At 50.7% G+C, this 13316-nt stretch overlaps 1 protein-coding gene across 3 annotated transcripts in view; it reads left to right on the top strand.

Moving 5' to 3' along the window:
• The window catches only part of LOC132419362 (plexin-A4), a 97587-nt gene that overhangs the window by 33091 nt on the left and 51180 nt on the right, over nt 1–13316 (top strand). For all 3 annotated transcript variants that reach the window (XR_011246345.1, XM_069540398.1, XM_060003285.1), the window contains exons 9-11: nt 2785–2936; nt 7086–7203; nt 12348–12484. Coding sequence is in view for 2 of the 3 variants with exons in the window: in XM_069540398.1 (XP_069396499.1) it covers nt 2785–2936; nt 7086–7203; nt 12348–12484 (407 nt within the window). In the remaining variant the exon portion in view is untranslated. The remainder of the gene's footprint in view (nt 1–2784; nt 2937–7085; nt 7204–12347; nt 12485–13316) is intronic.

Below are 13316 nucleotides of genomic sequence, written 5' to 3' on the forward strand. Positions count from 1 at the left end.
CTCCGTGCACTTTCACAAACACCCGTGTCTGGTACCCTTACAACGGCGGGCACAATCACAGGCCAAACGTTTGTGTGGTGCTTCAGAGTTTGTGAAATAGCCTCATATCCCTCACTTCATCCGGCCTCACAACAACCTGCTGTGTGGTTTCCTAGGGCTGCTGCAGTGAAGTGCGGTAAACAACAGAAATGTATGGTCCCTCGGTTCTGGAGGCTGGAAGTCGAGATCAAGGTGTCGCAGGGTCGGTTCCTTCTAATGGCTGTGAGGCAAGGGTCCGTTCCAGGCCTCTCTCCTTGGCTTGTAGGTGGCTGTCTTCTTCCTGTGCCTCTTCATATTGACTTCCTGCCATGTGTGTCTCTGCAAATTTCCTCTTTTTATGAGGACATCAGTCCTATTGGATTAGGACCCACCTGAATGACCCCATTTTGACTTGACTCCCTCTATAAAGACCCTTTCTCCAAAGAAGGTCACAATTCTGAGGTGCTGGGGTTTAGGACTTCAACATATGGATTTAGGGGGACACGGTTCAACCCATGATGCCTGCCAAGGCCAAGGTCATTATCACCCTTTCCCACATGAAAAGACCATTGCTCAGATTTACTCTGACCAAAGCGTAAACCAAGGGCCCCTGAAGGCCGAGTCCCTTGGTTACTGGATTGCCGTCCTCCGCCACCACAAAGGCAAACACCCCCATACATTCCCTCGACCCTCCCTCACAAGTGCTGCAGGCGCACCGGGGATGTGTAAAAGCAGGAAGGAGCTTGACTCTGAGTAAGCAGCTTCCTCCGGCGAAGCAGCCTCTCGGGCGTGGCCCTCTAGGTGTGCCCCCGCTTTGGCACCTTCACCCTCCACATGCCTGGTTTTCCAGGTGCCGAGAGCTTCGTTCAGCCCCGACTTCAGTCTCCTGCATGGGTGGGAATCTCAACAGTGATTCTCAAACTGGGGAAAGATACTTACGTATTTTACCTACAGAATTATCTGGAAAAGTAGAGCAGGTGGATGCCTCTGGCGCCACATCTGAACGAGGGCCCCCCCTCCTTTCCTGCCGGCCCCCACCCTCAGAGCCCCGTAGCAAGAAGCCATCCCCCAGGGGGCTGCCTCTCAGGACCGCTAATGGTGTGTCTGGTGAAAACAGTGGGACTGGCTTTCTTCTTGGCCTGAGACCAAAAACATCACAGGGAGGAGATGGCAAATTAAACAAACCTCCCTGCGACGGATGCTATTTACTGGCTCCGTACTGGCAGCAGCCCTCCAGGGATCCTGGAGAACCATGGACTGGGCCAGAGATAAAACTTCGTTTTCAGGACGACAAGCCAGGGCTGAAATATGCAGATGCTGCTGCCAGGTGCCAGTGGCGCTTTGGGGACTAGTTGGGCAGGCATCTGGGAAGGACAGGGGCTCCCGCTGCCCACCCCCCCTCTATCTGTCTATCTCCCTCACACAGAAACAAGCCTGTGTCTCCAAAGAACCTATTTTTTTTCCCACTGCAGTGGGAACGTGCATGTGCAAACCCACACACTCATGAACCCTCACACTCACAGATGTGCACACCTGCGTATGTGAGAAGCAGGAAGTATCTTGAGCTTTGTAGGTGAATAGCCTACAAGGCTCGGCAAAGCTGTCACTCCCTTCCCCACCTTCCGCCCTCCCCCCAGGATGGAACCGCCCACTTGTGACCCTGGGGGGATGGAGAGAGTCGGAAATATTAAGAGGTAGCCTACCTGGGCTTCTCCTATTGTGATCCCATTGACGTTGGCCGAGATCCAGGTGCTGATGTTCAGAGACACCAGGAACAGGAAATGGGCCCTTCTCTGGTCTGTGAAATGCCAGGAGAGGCTGGCATGGAATGTCTTCTGCCACTAAGGTCACTGCTGTGGGAGGTTATAATTAGATCACGTGAACTTTGAGCCGCCACCTCAAAGCAGGCCCTTGGTGGTTGAATCCTAACATTCCAGTCATGGGTTTTTAGCATCAACAGTGATGTCTTCGGAGGGAAAGCCAGTCGTTTTGGGCAAGTGTATGAGGGTAAAATCTAAATTAAACCCAGACAAACCAAGCCAAACAATGAAGGCAGAGGGGCAGCGAGGAAGGCTTTTCTAACACCAGGAAGATGCTTGGATCGTTGGGGTTTTCAGTACAATTACAACTCAAGAAATAAAATATGGTGCCGTCACTGGAAAGCTCACACAGGGAAAGGAGGCACCACCATCCCTGCTCTCAGGGAATCAGGATCTGAAGAGGTGGGGTGGGGGGGCGGCAGGGTGGGGAATCCGACACAAACGTTACTGTGAAAAGAGCATAAAGAAGGTGTCCTGAAGTCTCAGTGGAGAGAAACAGAGAGAACATCTGGTGATGGGGAAGTGACTTTCGACAAGGCTCTTGAAAGATGGGTGGATGCCATCGTGTGGAGGGCTGTGTGGGTCGATAGGAGGCTTGTTCATTTTCACTGAGAGTGGAACCAACACGAGCATATGCTGGAAGGCTTTAATCCCGATTTTCTGTGAGTTACCCAGTAACACTGCAGATCATGTTCTCTCTCTTCTGTGAAATGCGAAGAGGAACAAGGGGCTTTGAACCCTGCTCCTAAAACCATACACAGGCACAGACTATTCTACCAGAAGCTCCTGCCCCTTGACAGTCCCAGACCTGGGTGCCCTCGTGGACTTGGACTCAACTCAGTGAATGGGATGGAGATAGGAAAGAGCCAGCAGCCTCTCCCTTGCCCCATCAGCAGTGGGGGATCGCGCTGTCTTGGTGTCTGATTACTGTGCTTCCTCCTTCTAGATAATCCCAGTGACAGGCCCCCGGGAAGGGGGCACCAAGGTCACCATCCGAGGGGAGAACCTGGGCCTGGAATTCCGGGACATCGCCTCCCATGTCAAGGTGGCCGGCGTGGAGTGCAGCCCTTTGGTAGATGGCTACATCCCTGCGGAACAGTAAGTGGAGGCCGTCCGAGACATGGGAGGAGCAGGGAAGAGAAGTCCATATAAATAGACGGTTGATGTTGACTTACCTTCCCCGACCAACAATAGATGGTCTTAGAACTTATGGACAGAAAAGGAGAACGTCCCTCACGTGCTAGGGTGCGGGGGACCCCTACAACTCCCCAGCCCCCGAACTAGCTAGCTGCCGTATTGGGGGAAGTCTAGAAAGGGGAAGGGGAGATGGCTGGGAGAAAAGGGGAAAGTGATCATTACCTCCTTGAGGTGTGAGGTTGAGTGGGAACAAGACAAAGCAAAAGCAAAATCTGCAGACGTGTGAGTTCAGCTCCTTGCCCTAGCTCCCTCCGCTGTCCCTAACTCCCCACTCCTGTCCTCCCCCAATTACGGAAGAAGCTAATCCTGTGCTCCCCTCTGTGGAGGCTGAGAATGAACCTTCACACCCACTCTCAGGCCTGTGGGGACTTGGATTGTTTTTCTCCAGCAAAGTCTGCTGGTCCACGGAGAGGGCCATTCAACGAGTGACCTTGACCTCTAACCTACATGGCAGGGAAGGTCTGTGAGTCATGTATTGCCTTGTAAATAAGTAAATACAATTTTCCAGCCCAGCAAACACAAGCATGAAATAAATATTCACCAGCGCAATAGAATCTATATTCTCCACCCTCTTTGCTGCCCCTCCCGGAGTGAAACCTTACCACTTGGCCCCGTGTGCATAAGTTATTGACTCTTTGCAAGGTCTCACTTAGGTAGGTGAGTGCGTTTATGCTTGTGCTGGTTGAGTCTTACCCAGATTTTGTGATTCTGGAACCATCAGTCCTGCCATCCTCAATTCCTCCTTGATTTCCGTCCGGTTCTTCCCAAAACACTCAGAGTAGATAAGATGATTGAAGGCTCCAGGCTTGGTAGGACCCATCCTGGTCCATCATCACTTACTTACCCAAAGACCTTTCTGTGGCTCCTTCAACTTTTTGTCCTTCCTAGAACAAAACCAAAGCGGGCTGCTACGGATATATTGTGATTTGGGGAACTTTAAAACGCCCTGCTCTGGACTTGTATAGCCAGATATAAATATAAAATGTAAAAAATATTATAAAGCCACATGATTAAATATCGTGATACTTAATAAGATAGAACACCAGAAAAAGAATCTGTTAGTATGTGATAAAGATGACATTTCAAATCAGCAAGGAAAGCAAAGCTCATTCAATAAGTGGTACAGTTTCACCCCCTGGTAAAGGTACCATATCAGATTCTTATTTCCCATTACACACCAAGGTAAATTCCAGATGGCTTCAAGAGTTAAGGGTAAAAAATGAAAACGTGAAAGGGTTAGAAGAAAATGCAGGTGAGAATTTATTTGATTTCAAGAAAGGGAAGATGTTCCAGGTATAACTGCAAAAGAAAAAATTATAAAGGAAAAGATTAGATTTGAGTACGTAAGACAAAACTTGTGCACCAGAAACCCTGTGTGTGAAGTAAAAATATGAATGATAAACTGAGAGTATTGTTATGGCCTGTTACAGTATGCTTTTTCTTAACATTTAAAGAGGTTAGATAAAAGATATAGGTAAAAGGCAGCTATCACAAAATTAGCAGAGAGCATGAATGTGCAATTCACAGGACAGACAAAGAACTAAAGTCATGTTAAAAAAATGTTTAACATCAGTAGTAACCAATGAAATGGGGAACAATTTTTCAAAGTTAATGCCCACCCAGTGCAGATGAGAGGCATAAGAAATAGCACATTCATACATTCATGTCGGGAGGGTAAATTGGGACGACCTTCCTGGAAGGCAGTTTGGAAATGCAGGTCAAACATCTTTAGCCTGGGAATAATACTTCTAGAACTTTCCCTAAATAAACAGAATGCACAAATATTTATTTGCAAGAATGCTTATTTTGGCCTTATTTGTAACAGTGAAAATGTGGAAGCAATTTGTATATCTAAAAATAGGGAATGAATTAATTTAATAAATTATTGTCTATACGTAGGACAGTAAACTACACAACCATTAAATGTGATATGTAGAAGAATCATGACCAGGCATATACTCAAGGTATATAAAGTGAGAACACAGCTTACCAAGCAGAATACAGAGTTTATAAATTTTGTAAAAGGAAGGCAAGACTGGAAACACGTACACCAGTATGTTGACAATGGATACTTCTGGGTGATGCAGTTGGGGTGGGAGTGGAATGTAGGTATGACAAGTGCTTTTATGTACTTTTAAAAAAACTGAACATGTATTAATTATGTTATCTGAACAGAAAAGCATAGATTTTTGCTAGACTCTCACCCAGAACCCGGAAGCCATAAAGTAAAAGAATGAGCAATTGAACCACACAGATAGTTTTAAACTTTCAAGTGGCAAAAGACTTTATAAACCAAGTTGAAAAACAAGTGATCGACTGAGAGAAAATAATTTCAATATTTATTATGGAGAAAAGTTAATTCTCCTAATTCAGAAGCTCCTACAAAAAGATAATCCATCCGCGAAATAAAGAGAGGGCATCAGACAAGTCACAGGGAAGGCTGTCTAAGATTTAAGCACACACACACACACACACACACACACACACACACAATACATGCAACCTCACCAGTAATCAGGGGAATAAAAATGAAATTGAGATCTCTTTTTTCCTATTATATTAGAAAAATTTTAAAGGACTGGTAATATCTAGTGTTGGACAAAGAGTGAAGTAATCTCACTCACTTGCTATTGATGGAAGTAAAAATTGGGACAGACCTTCTGGACCATTATTTCCCACTACTATCAAACATTAAAAGCACAAGGGCTTCCCTGGTGGCGCAGTGGTTGAGAGTCCACCTGCCGATGCAGGGGACACGGGTTCGTGCCCCGGTCCGGGAAGATCCCACATGCTGCGGAGCGGCTGGGCCCGTGAGCCATGGCCGCTGAGGCTGCGCGTCCGGAGCCTGTGCTCCGCAAACGGGAGAGGCCACAACAGTGAGAGGCCCGTGTACCGCAAAAAAAAAAAAAAAAAAAAAGCACAAATAATCCTTCTCAGAAATCTATTTTAATAAATATGCAATGCTTAAGGAGATGTGTAGGCTGGTTCATTTTGCGGGGTTATTTGGAGTAGGAGAAAAATCAGGGTAAGTTAAATGCGTAACAGTAGGAGGCTGGTTAAATAAATGATGACACAGGCCTCTTATGAAATACCATGAGGCTGTGTGTACTGTGGCCTGAGGGAAAGTCCATGCTGTTTTGTTGAGTAAAAAGGCAGGGGTTAAAAATAATGGGTGGTTAAGTTCCACTTTTATTTTTAAGATCATGTATATGTTTCTTTACATATGCACGTTTGTATATAATTGTACGTGTATATATACACATTTATGTTTATCTGCGTGCGTAATATCAGACATAAATATATATACACACGTGTGGATATATGGGCAAAGCTACATATTTGGGCAAGTTGCCAAACTTTTCCATGCCTCAGTTCTTCATTTATAAAATGGAGATTATATATATTATATATTTGCATAGGTCTAGAGAAAGGTCTGCAAGGATTTATACACCAAGGTTTTGAGAGAGATTAGTGAAGAAAGGCACACTTTATTTTACTGTCACATTTTGATACTGTCTTGCTTTCAAAGGGTATGAACCAATTTTGTTAGTGAAACAATAAAAATTTTTTTAAAGGGGAGAATTTATGACTCTCCCCCACCCTTTCCCCTCCCCGGGCATGAAAACCCCCTCCCCTGCCAGGCCCCCGGCTGGGGCTGGGAGCAGAAAGCACTGCCTGAGGCAGTCCATGCCTTGGGAGCAAAGAGCTCCTAGGCGAGGACCTGCAAACCTTAGGTCCCTGCTCCGAGGTCCCTGTCTGATGGCTGTGTGCCCTTGGGTAAGTCACATTTTACTGAGAGCCTCTAAGGAGACCCCTGTAGGTCACACGTCCTCATTTCCTGAGAACCCCCGAAGTGGGGGAGGAATGCCCCCGAAGGGAAGGAGCCCCCGAAGGGAGGAATCAGGTATCTCTCACCTCCTCCTTCCTTGCCCATCCCTGAGATCTTACTACAGAGAAGGAGGCCTGGGTAGGTGTAGGGCCCAGGGGTCACGGCAGGGAGGCCTGTGACCCTCCTGTGCCCCATGGGAGTCTGTCCTCTCCACCCTGCAGGATCGTGTGTGAGATGGGGGAGGCCAAGCCCAGCCAGCACGCCGGCTTCGTGGAGATCTGTGTGGCCGTGTGTCGGCCCGAGTTCATGGCCAGGTCCTCGCAGCTGTATTACTTCATGGTGAGTCCCGGCCACCAATGGCCTGGCCAGGCACAGGCCACAGACCTCTTTACCATGATTGCTGAGCCCTTCTAGACCTCTGTGGGCAAACCCAGGCCAAAGTCGTGGGAGTCCCGCCCTGCAGCGCTTGAGAGCACAGCCTTGGAAGTCGGGACCAGCTGGACTTACATCCTGGCTGGGCTGGGCTGGGCTGGGCTGGGCTGCAGCTCCAGGGAAGTTGCTTTGGCTCTTAGGCCCCAGTGTCCCCTTCTGGCCGAGTGTCAGCGTGACACGGTGGGTGAGAGTGTGGGCTGTGCATGGGGACTCCTGGGATTTGAACCCTGGCTCTGCCGCTTATTAACTGGGTAGACTTGGGCTACTTGTTTAATTTTCTGTGCCTCAGTGTCTCCATTTGTAAAATGGGGATGATAATACTAAGCATCTATCCCACGGTATTACTGTGAAAATTAGGTAAAATAGATTTATCACCTCTAGTGTCACTGCCTTTACGATTTCTGTGATTGCCACCATGACTACTGTGCCCTGCCCTTTCCCTGTGTGCTGGCACCCCACCACTTCCATCCCATTATCCCCAGTCATCCCACCTTCCTCACTCACCATCGTCCCATCCCTATCTTACTCCCTCTCGCCCCAACACCCTTCCCCACATTTCCCTCCCCACCCCAAGGCCTCTCTGCAGATCTCACCCCTGCCCTCACACTCCCTCCAGCCTGGACCCTCCCTGGCCCCTGAAAAGGGTACCGGACCAGCCCTGGTGAGGGTTTCTGTGAGCAGGGGGACTTGGGAACCTCCCTGCCTTGTGACGACAGGGATGCTGGAGACATGAGCACATCCCCTGCTACATACATCGCATCATTGCCAAAACTGTTTTACCATCCAGTTAACTTCTCGGGTTAATGCCAGATGTGATGAGATCATTTCCTCATGATTCTGAGCTGCTTTTGGAAGCTGGAAACCTGAAATGATGCATTTTGTGACTGGGTATCAAATGCCCGGAAATATGTCATAGAAGCCCATTTTTCTCCTTCCTTCCTTCCTTCCTCCCTCTTCTTTCATCTGCCTTCCTTCTCTTTCTTCTTCCTCCCCTTAACTGACAACCACGTATCACCTTGCACAATACCTCTCCCTAGGTTATTTGATAAATACTTGCTCAATTGGTTGCATTTTATAATATAGTTTGATGGGCCTGGCTTGCAGGTGTGACAGTGATGAGTCAGACCCCATGCAGCCCCTGCCCCAGGAGGCCCACAGTCCAGAAGGACAGAGGAGATAAAGGACTTGCACACCATGTGATTGGGCGGGGGTGGGTGTGGCAGTGAACCGGGGAGGGATGTGCCTCAGATGCCCCTCTCTGCCTGGGTCCTGACCTCTGCAATGCTCCTTCCACTCTTTGAAAGCTAACCAACCTTATAAATATGGCTGTCACTAAACCCACACAGGAGCCCACTTAGAGGAACACACACATGTCATGGATTTAGTGGATGTGTATAGTTTTACCTATGCGTTTAGCATTTGTACTCCCACCTTCTTCGGAAAGGGTTTGAGGGAATTTCCAAGTTAAACCCAATATACCTTAAGACAACTAGTGATGAATGTATATATATTTACATAAATGTGTGTGTGTATATATATATATATATATAGTATATCATATAGATATTTATATACACATTGTTATTCCAGCAGAGTTGAGATAACGAGAGGGAGAGAGAGACTGAGGTGGGTAGAGACACAGACAGCGCTCCCCAAGCAGTTGAGAGGTGTGGCGTGGCGTATGAAAATTGGGCGTGAAATCTGGCTCTGAAATTACCTGGCAGCTGTGGTAAAAGGGAGGACACCGCTGCATGGCCAAAGCAAGCACTGGACTTCCTTGGCCAGTCAGTTACCTGGAACAGTTTTTATCCTGTGGTCTCTTGGCGGTGACAAAGCGAACGCTACCAGGAACGGCCGCTACTTCATTAAGCTGACGTTTCCTTTGGGCCTCAGCTGTCTCTGCTGTGTCTCCAGCCAGGCTTCTTACCTTTGTGACTAATTCAAAGGCCACCGCCCCCTGGATGTCCTGCCATCACCTCCCATGGCCCACCCGAGCTGTCAGCTCCCGTAAACAGCGCATCCCCCTCCCTTGCCCGTTTCTGTCAGTGGCCTGTCACCGGGCCCACCATCTTGGTGGTCTGTGGCTCGGCTTCCCCTAATGCCTGATGTCAATCCCTCTATCACCATGTCCTGGAGTCTTACTTTTCCCATTCCCTTTGCTACTGCAGTGGCCCCCTTAAATCCCTGCCGTTGGTCTGAACCCATTCTAGTCCAGCCACACTGGGGGATACCATTTTCATCATGTCAGCCCCCAGCTCAAGAAGAGCCCAGGGTGCCCACTGCCTCTCGACTTGTCCAGGTTCCTTGGTCTGTTCTGCCCTGCCTATCCAATCCTTCCTCAAGCCTTCGAGTGGCCTGACTCCCTTCCCTTCTCTGTCTCCTTCAGCTGCTCCTTCTTCTGTGATACCTGCTCTTGGGCTTAATTCATGTAACACATCTATGTGGTAGACAACCAAAAGCCCCTTCTGCTCTCAGGGGAGGTCTTGCCTGCCTGAGTGCTTCTACCCTGGGAGCAGGATGTGGTTGGATGGAAGGTATTAAGGGAAGGTTTCATGGAAGGAGCCAGAAGGAAAGGCAGGATCTGTCTAAGGCAGAATACAGTTTTCCATATGGATATCGAGTAGCGGGAGGCTGTTCCCGGCATAAGGTGTGACGTGGAGGGGCACCAGAAGATGGGAGCAGAAGGGAGTGGGGAGCGGGGGGTTGACGGGGACGAGGGGAAATCGGAGCAGAAGAGCAGGGAAGGTGCGAGTTGTTGCCACGAGGCGAAAATGCATTGGTCCAGTGGGTCCCTGGGACTCAGACTCGTGCTCACTTTTCTATTGGAGGCACTATCCTGGCAATACACACCCGCTTGGGAAGAGCTGCGGGGGGAGAAATGGTGCCACGGACCCCAGTCTCCTCCCAGACCCCAGTTTGCATTAAGGACCTGGTCACTGAGCAACCCCCCCTCACTGCCGACAACAGAGCTCCGAGGGGTTCAGGGTGGGAATGAGGGGCAGAGGTCCCCCGTGAGTCATACCAGGGAGGCAGGAAGGACAGAATGCCCCTCTGTCACACGCCCACCCACAACACCTCTGAGCCTTCACTGCCTTCCCGCCCTGCTGGGCAGCTGGCAGGTGGCACTCTTGGGACCCCCGTGGAAGCCCCTGGCGAGCCTCTTTTCAGGGGTGCCTCTCAGGGCCTGGGGGTGCTGGGGAGCCCCTCCCAGTGCCGAGGTTTGGGTCTGCCTCAGTTTCCCTCCACAAATCGGGCCAGGCTCTGACGTGTGGGTTTATTCACCCAAAACCCTGACACCAAGGCCCATAGACCGCCGATCAGCACTCTCGGGCTGTTGCCAGTTCTATCCCTGGAGATCTCTGTAGAGGCAACACTTTTCGCCCCTTTGCCTCCATCCAGGGAGGGAGCCAAGGGAAGAGATGGCAAATAACGCCGCATCTGATTTCCCACGCAGACCCGCTGGAAAATAGTTATGAAGCGAACCTTGAATAATTAATAGGTTCTCCCAACGTTAAAACATGTTTCTATATCATCCTCTCCCCACCCCCAGAGTAGCTCAGCATCCAGCCAGCCCCGCACAGGAGGGCCACTGCAAACCCGTCAGGGTTCCTCACTTGTACCCCTTCCAGGACCCTCACCCCCAGGCTGCCAGGGAGCTTGTTCTCCTTTCCACGTTGCCCCTTACCCCTTAAGCAACTCCCTCACTTGCCCTTTCCTCTCCGGGGGGGTCAGCAGGAGCCAGGTCTGAAAGCTCTCCCTTGACAGACAGTGGGGCGGAGGCACCATCTGTGGGAAGTTACAGCCAGAAAACAGTCAGGCACCTCTGAGAGGACCACTTTTTGATTCTTTGAGATCAGAAAGGGTAAGTGACTTGTGCTGAGTCACACAGCACGGTGCAGGCAAAGCTGAGAACGGAAGGCTCTTGCAGCAGTCCCATCTCCCGCCCTAGTGCGGGTCTCGGGCTGAGCCAGAGCCAGCATAAGCCGTTCCTCAGCTTGGCTTGGTGGGTGTCACGGGGCTTCCAGGTTTGGGATCTGCAGGGACCAGGTGGGCAGGCCCCGCGAGCGCGCCTGCGCTGAGCGGACGCGGGGCGCAGAGGTCTGCCTGTGTTCCCGTGGGTCCCTGCGTGTCCCCACACGTGTGCCCTGTGCGGGGACCGGGGCGCACACGTGCCAGGCCTTGGGGCTGCAGGCTTCGCTAGGGCTTCTCTTCTCCTCCCCTAGTGTTATCCATTGATCGAGGCCTCTCGGAGAGGAGGTTGCCTGCCCGCTCGGAGGAGCTGAGTGGGTTCAACTTTTGGTGCAGAATTCTTTAAGGGAGTAAGAGAAGAGAGAAATCTTCATTTAAATGCAGATACAGGCTTCTCACCTGGGACTTAGGAAAGTTTTTTCCATTAAAATGCTAATGAAAGAACAAACTGAGACTCCAAATCCTCACCTCACAGATCCTCCCCCATCCCCACCCCCATCCCCAATCTGACTCTTCACTCAATCCACTGACCCTTCTTTGCTTCTCCTCCTGGGTTTCCCTGGGGCTCACACATCTCATTGCTCTGGCCGCTGGGTGCTTTGGGCAGCTCTCTGGAGAGGCCTGTGGAAGGGGCAGCTTACCTTCCTGAAAGCGACCCTCGCTGGAGACTGGAGAGGTGGTGGAGAACTCCAGCTCTGGAGTCAGTTCTCAGGCCGCTTCTTTGCTCTGTGACCTTGGAAACTTTACTTAACATCTCTGAATCTTGTCTTTAAGATGGGTAATAATGCCTACCTTGTAGAATAGATTGGGCGATTTTAAAAAAATGTATATCTCACTATAGATACACATAAAATATAAAGCCTGTCACTTAAAAGGTCACTACGTAGAAGCTAATATTATTATGACTGTTATTAGTGTAGAGGTGCACATGCCCGCCAGTCCCCACAGGCCTGGGTAAACTGAGCCTGCTCTCTGGGAGGCCGCCATGACTAAGGATTCCAGAAGGCGAGTGGAATCCGGGAGTGGGGTGCTGCTTCAGGCCTGCCCAGGAGCGTCCTCAGGCCAGATCCTTTCCTGCACAGACGCTGACTCTCTCAGACCTGAAGCCCAGCCGGGGGCCCATGTCCGGAGGCACACAGGTGACCATCACGGGCACCAACCTGAACGCGGGCAGCAACGTGGTGGTGATGTTTGGGAAGCAGCCCTGCCTCTTCCACAGGTAACTCACCTCAGGGCAGGCTCCAGGGTTCGCAGCTCAGAGGGTGGGCGGGGCTGACAGGCAGCAGACTTCCGGCTAACCTTCTGGAGGTGCCTGCTCCTCCCTGAGAAAGTGGCCGTTCGCTTTGGCCGTGCTTGGCCGTGGCTCAGCCCGGGGACCTGCCAGGCACCCCTTGCTTGGAACGGCCCATCGTGCCGTTGCCCACCGTTTAGCCTGGTTGCCCACGTACCACCCACTGTGCAGGACCCTCGGGTTCCACGGGACACAGTTTGGAATCTAGGGCCCCTTCCCCCGGGTTAGCTCCTGGCCAGCTGCTGCAGAGCCAGCCGGGACTGCCGAGAGCTGGCTGACGTTGAACCTCCAGGGGCAGCCGACTTTCCCTCCCCTGGTTCCACCATCCAGTCCCAGGAGAGCACACCGTCCATGAGCCAAGAACCTGGGGCGGGGGTGAGGGTTGGGAGGGAGGCAAGAGGTGCCCCTGATGCAGGACTAGAAGAGGTGTGGTTGGGGACATTCTCTGCGCCGCTGGCATGAGGTTCTGCAGAGAGAGCTTTTCCTGGGAGAGAGCTATGCTGAGGGCTGCGACAGATCTGAAGTCAGGCCAGGCCAGGCCTTGCCTGAGCGTTCAAGAAAAAAATGGCTCTGACACTTGTTAAAATGGTAAAGAAGAGCTTGCTCAGGACTATTGCAATAGGTGTCAGGACTGTCGCAATGGAGAAAGAGATTGGGCTTGACTCCAGATACGGCAGACAGCTGGGGATTTATAGCCAAGGGGCAGAGCAAGGGAGGCAGTGGATGGAAAATTACTAAGAGGAAACAAGGTTAGGAGGAT

This window comes from Delphinus delphis, unplaced genomic scaffold (assembly GCF_949987515.2).
Source record: "Delphinus delphis unplaced genomic scaffold, mDelDel1.2 scaffold_424, whole genome shotgun sequence".
NCBI classification, from domain to species: domain Eukaryota; kingdom Metazoa; phylum Chordata; class Mammalia; order Artiodactyla; family Delphinidae; genus Delphinus; species Delphinus delphis.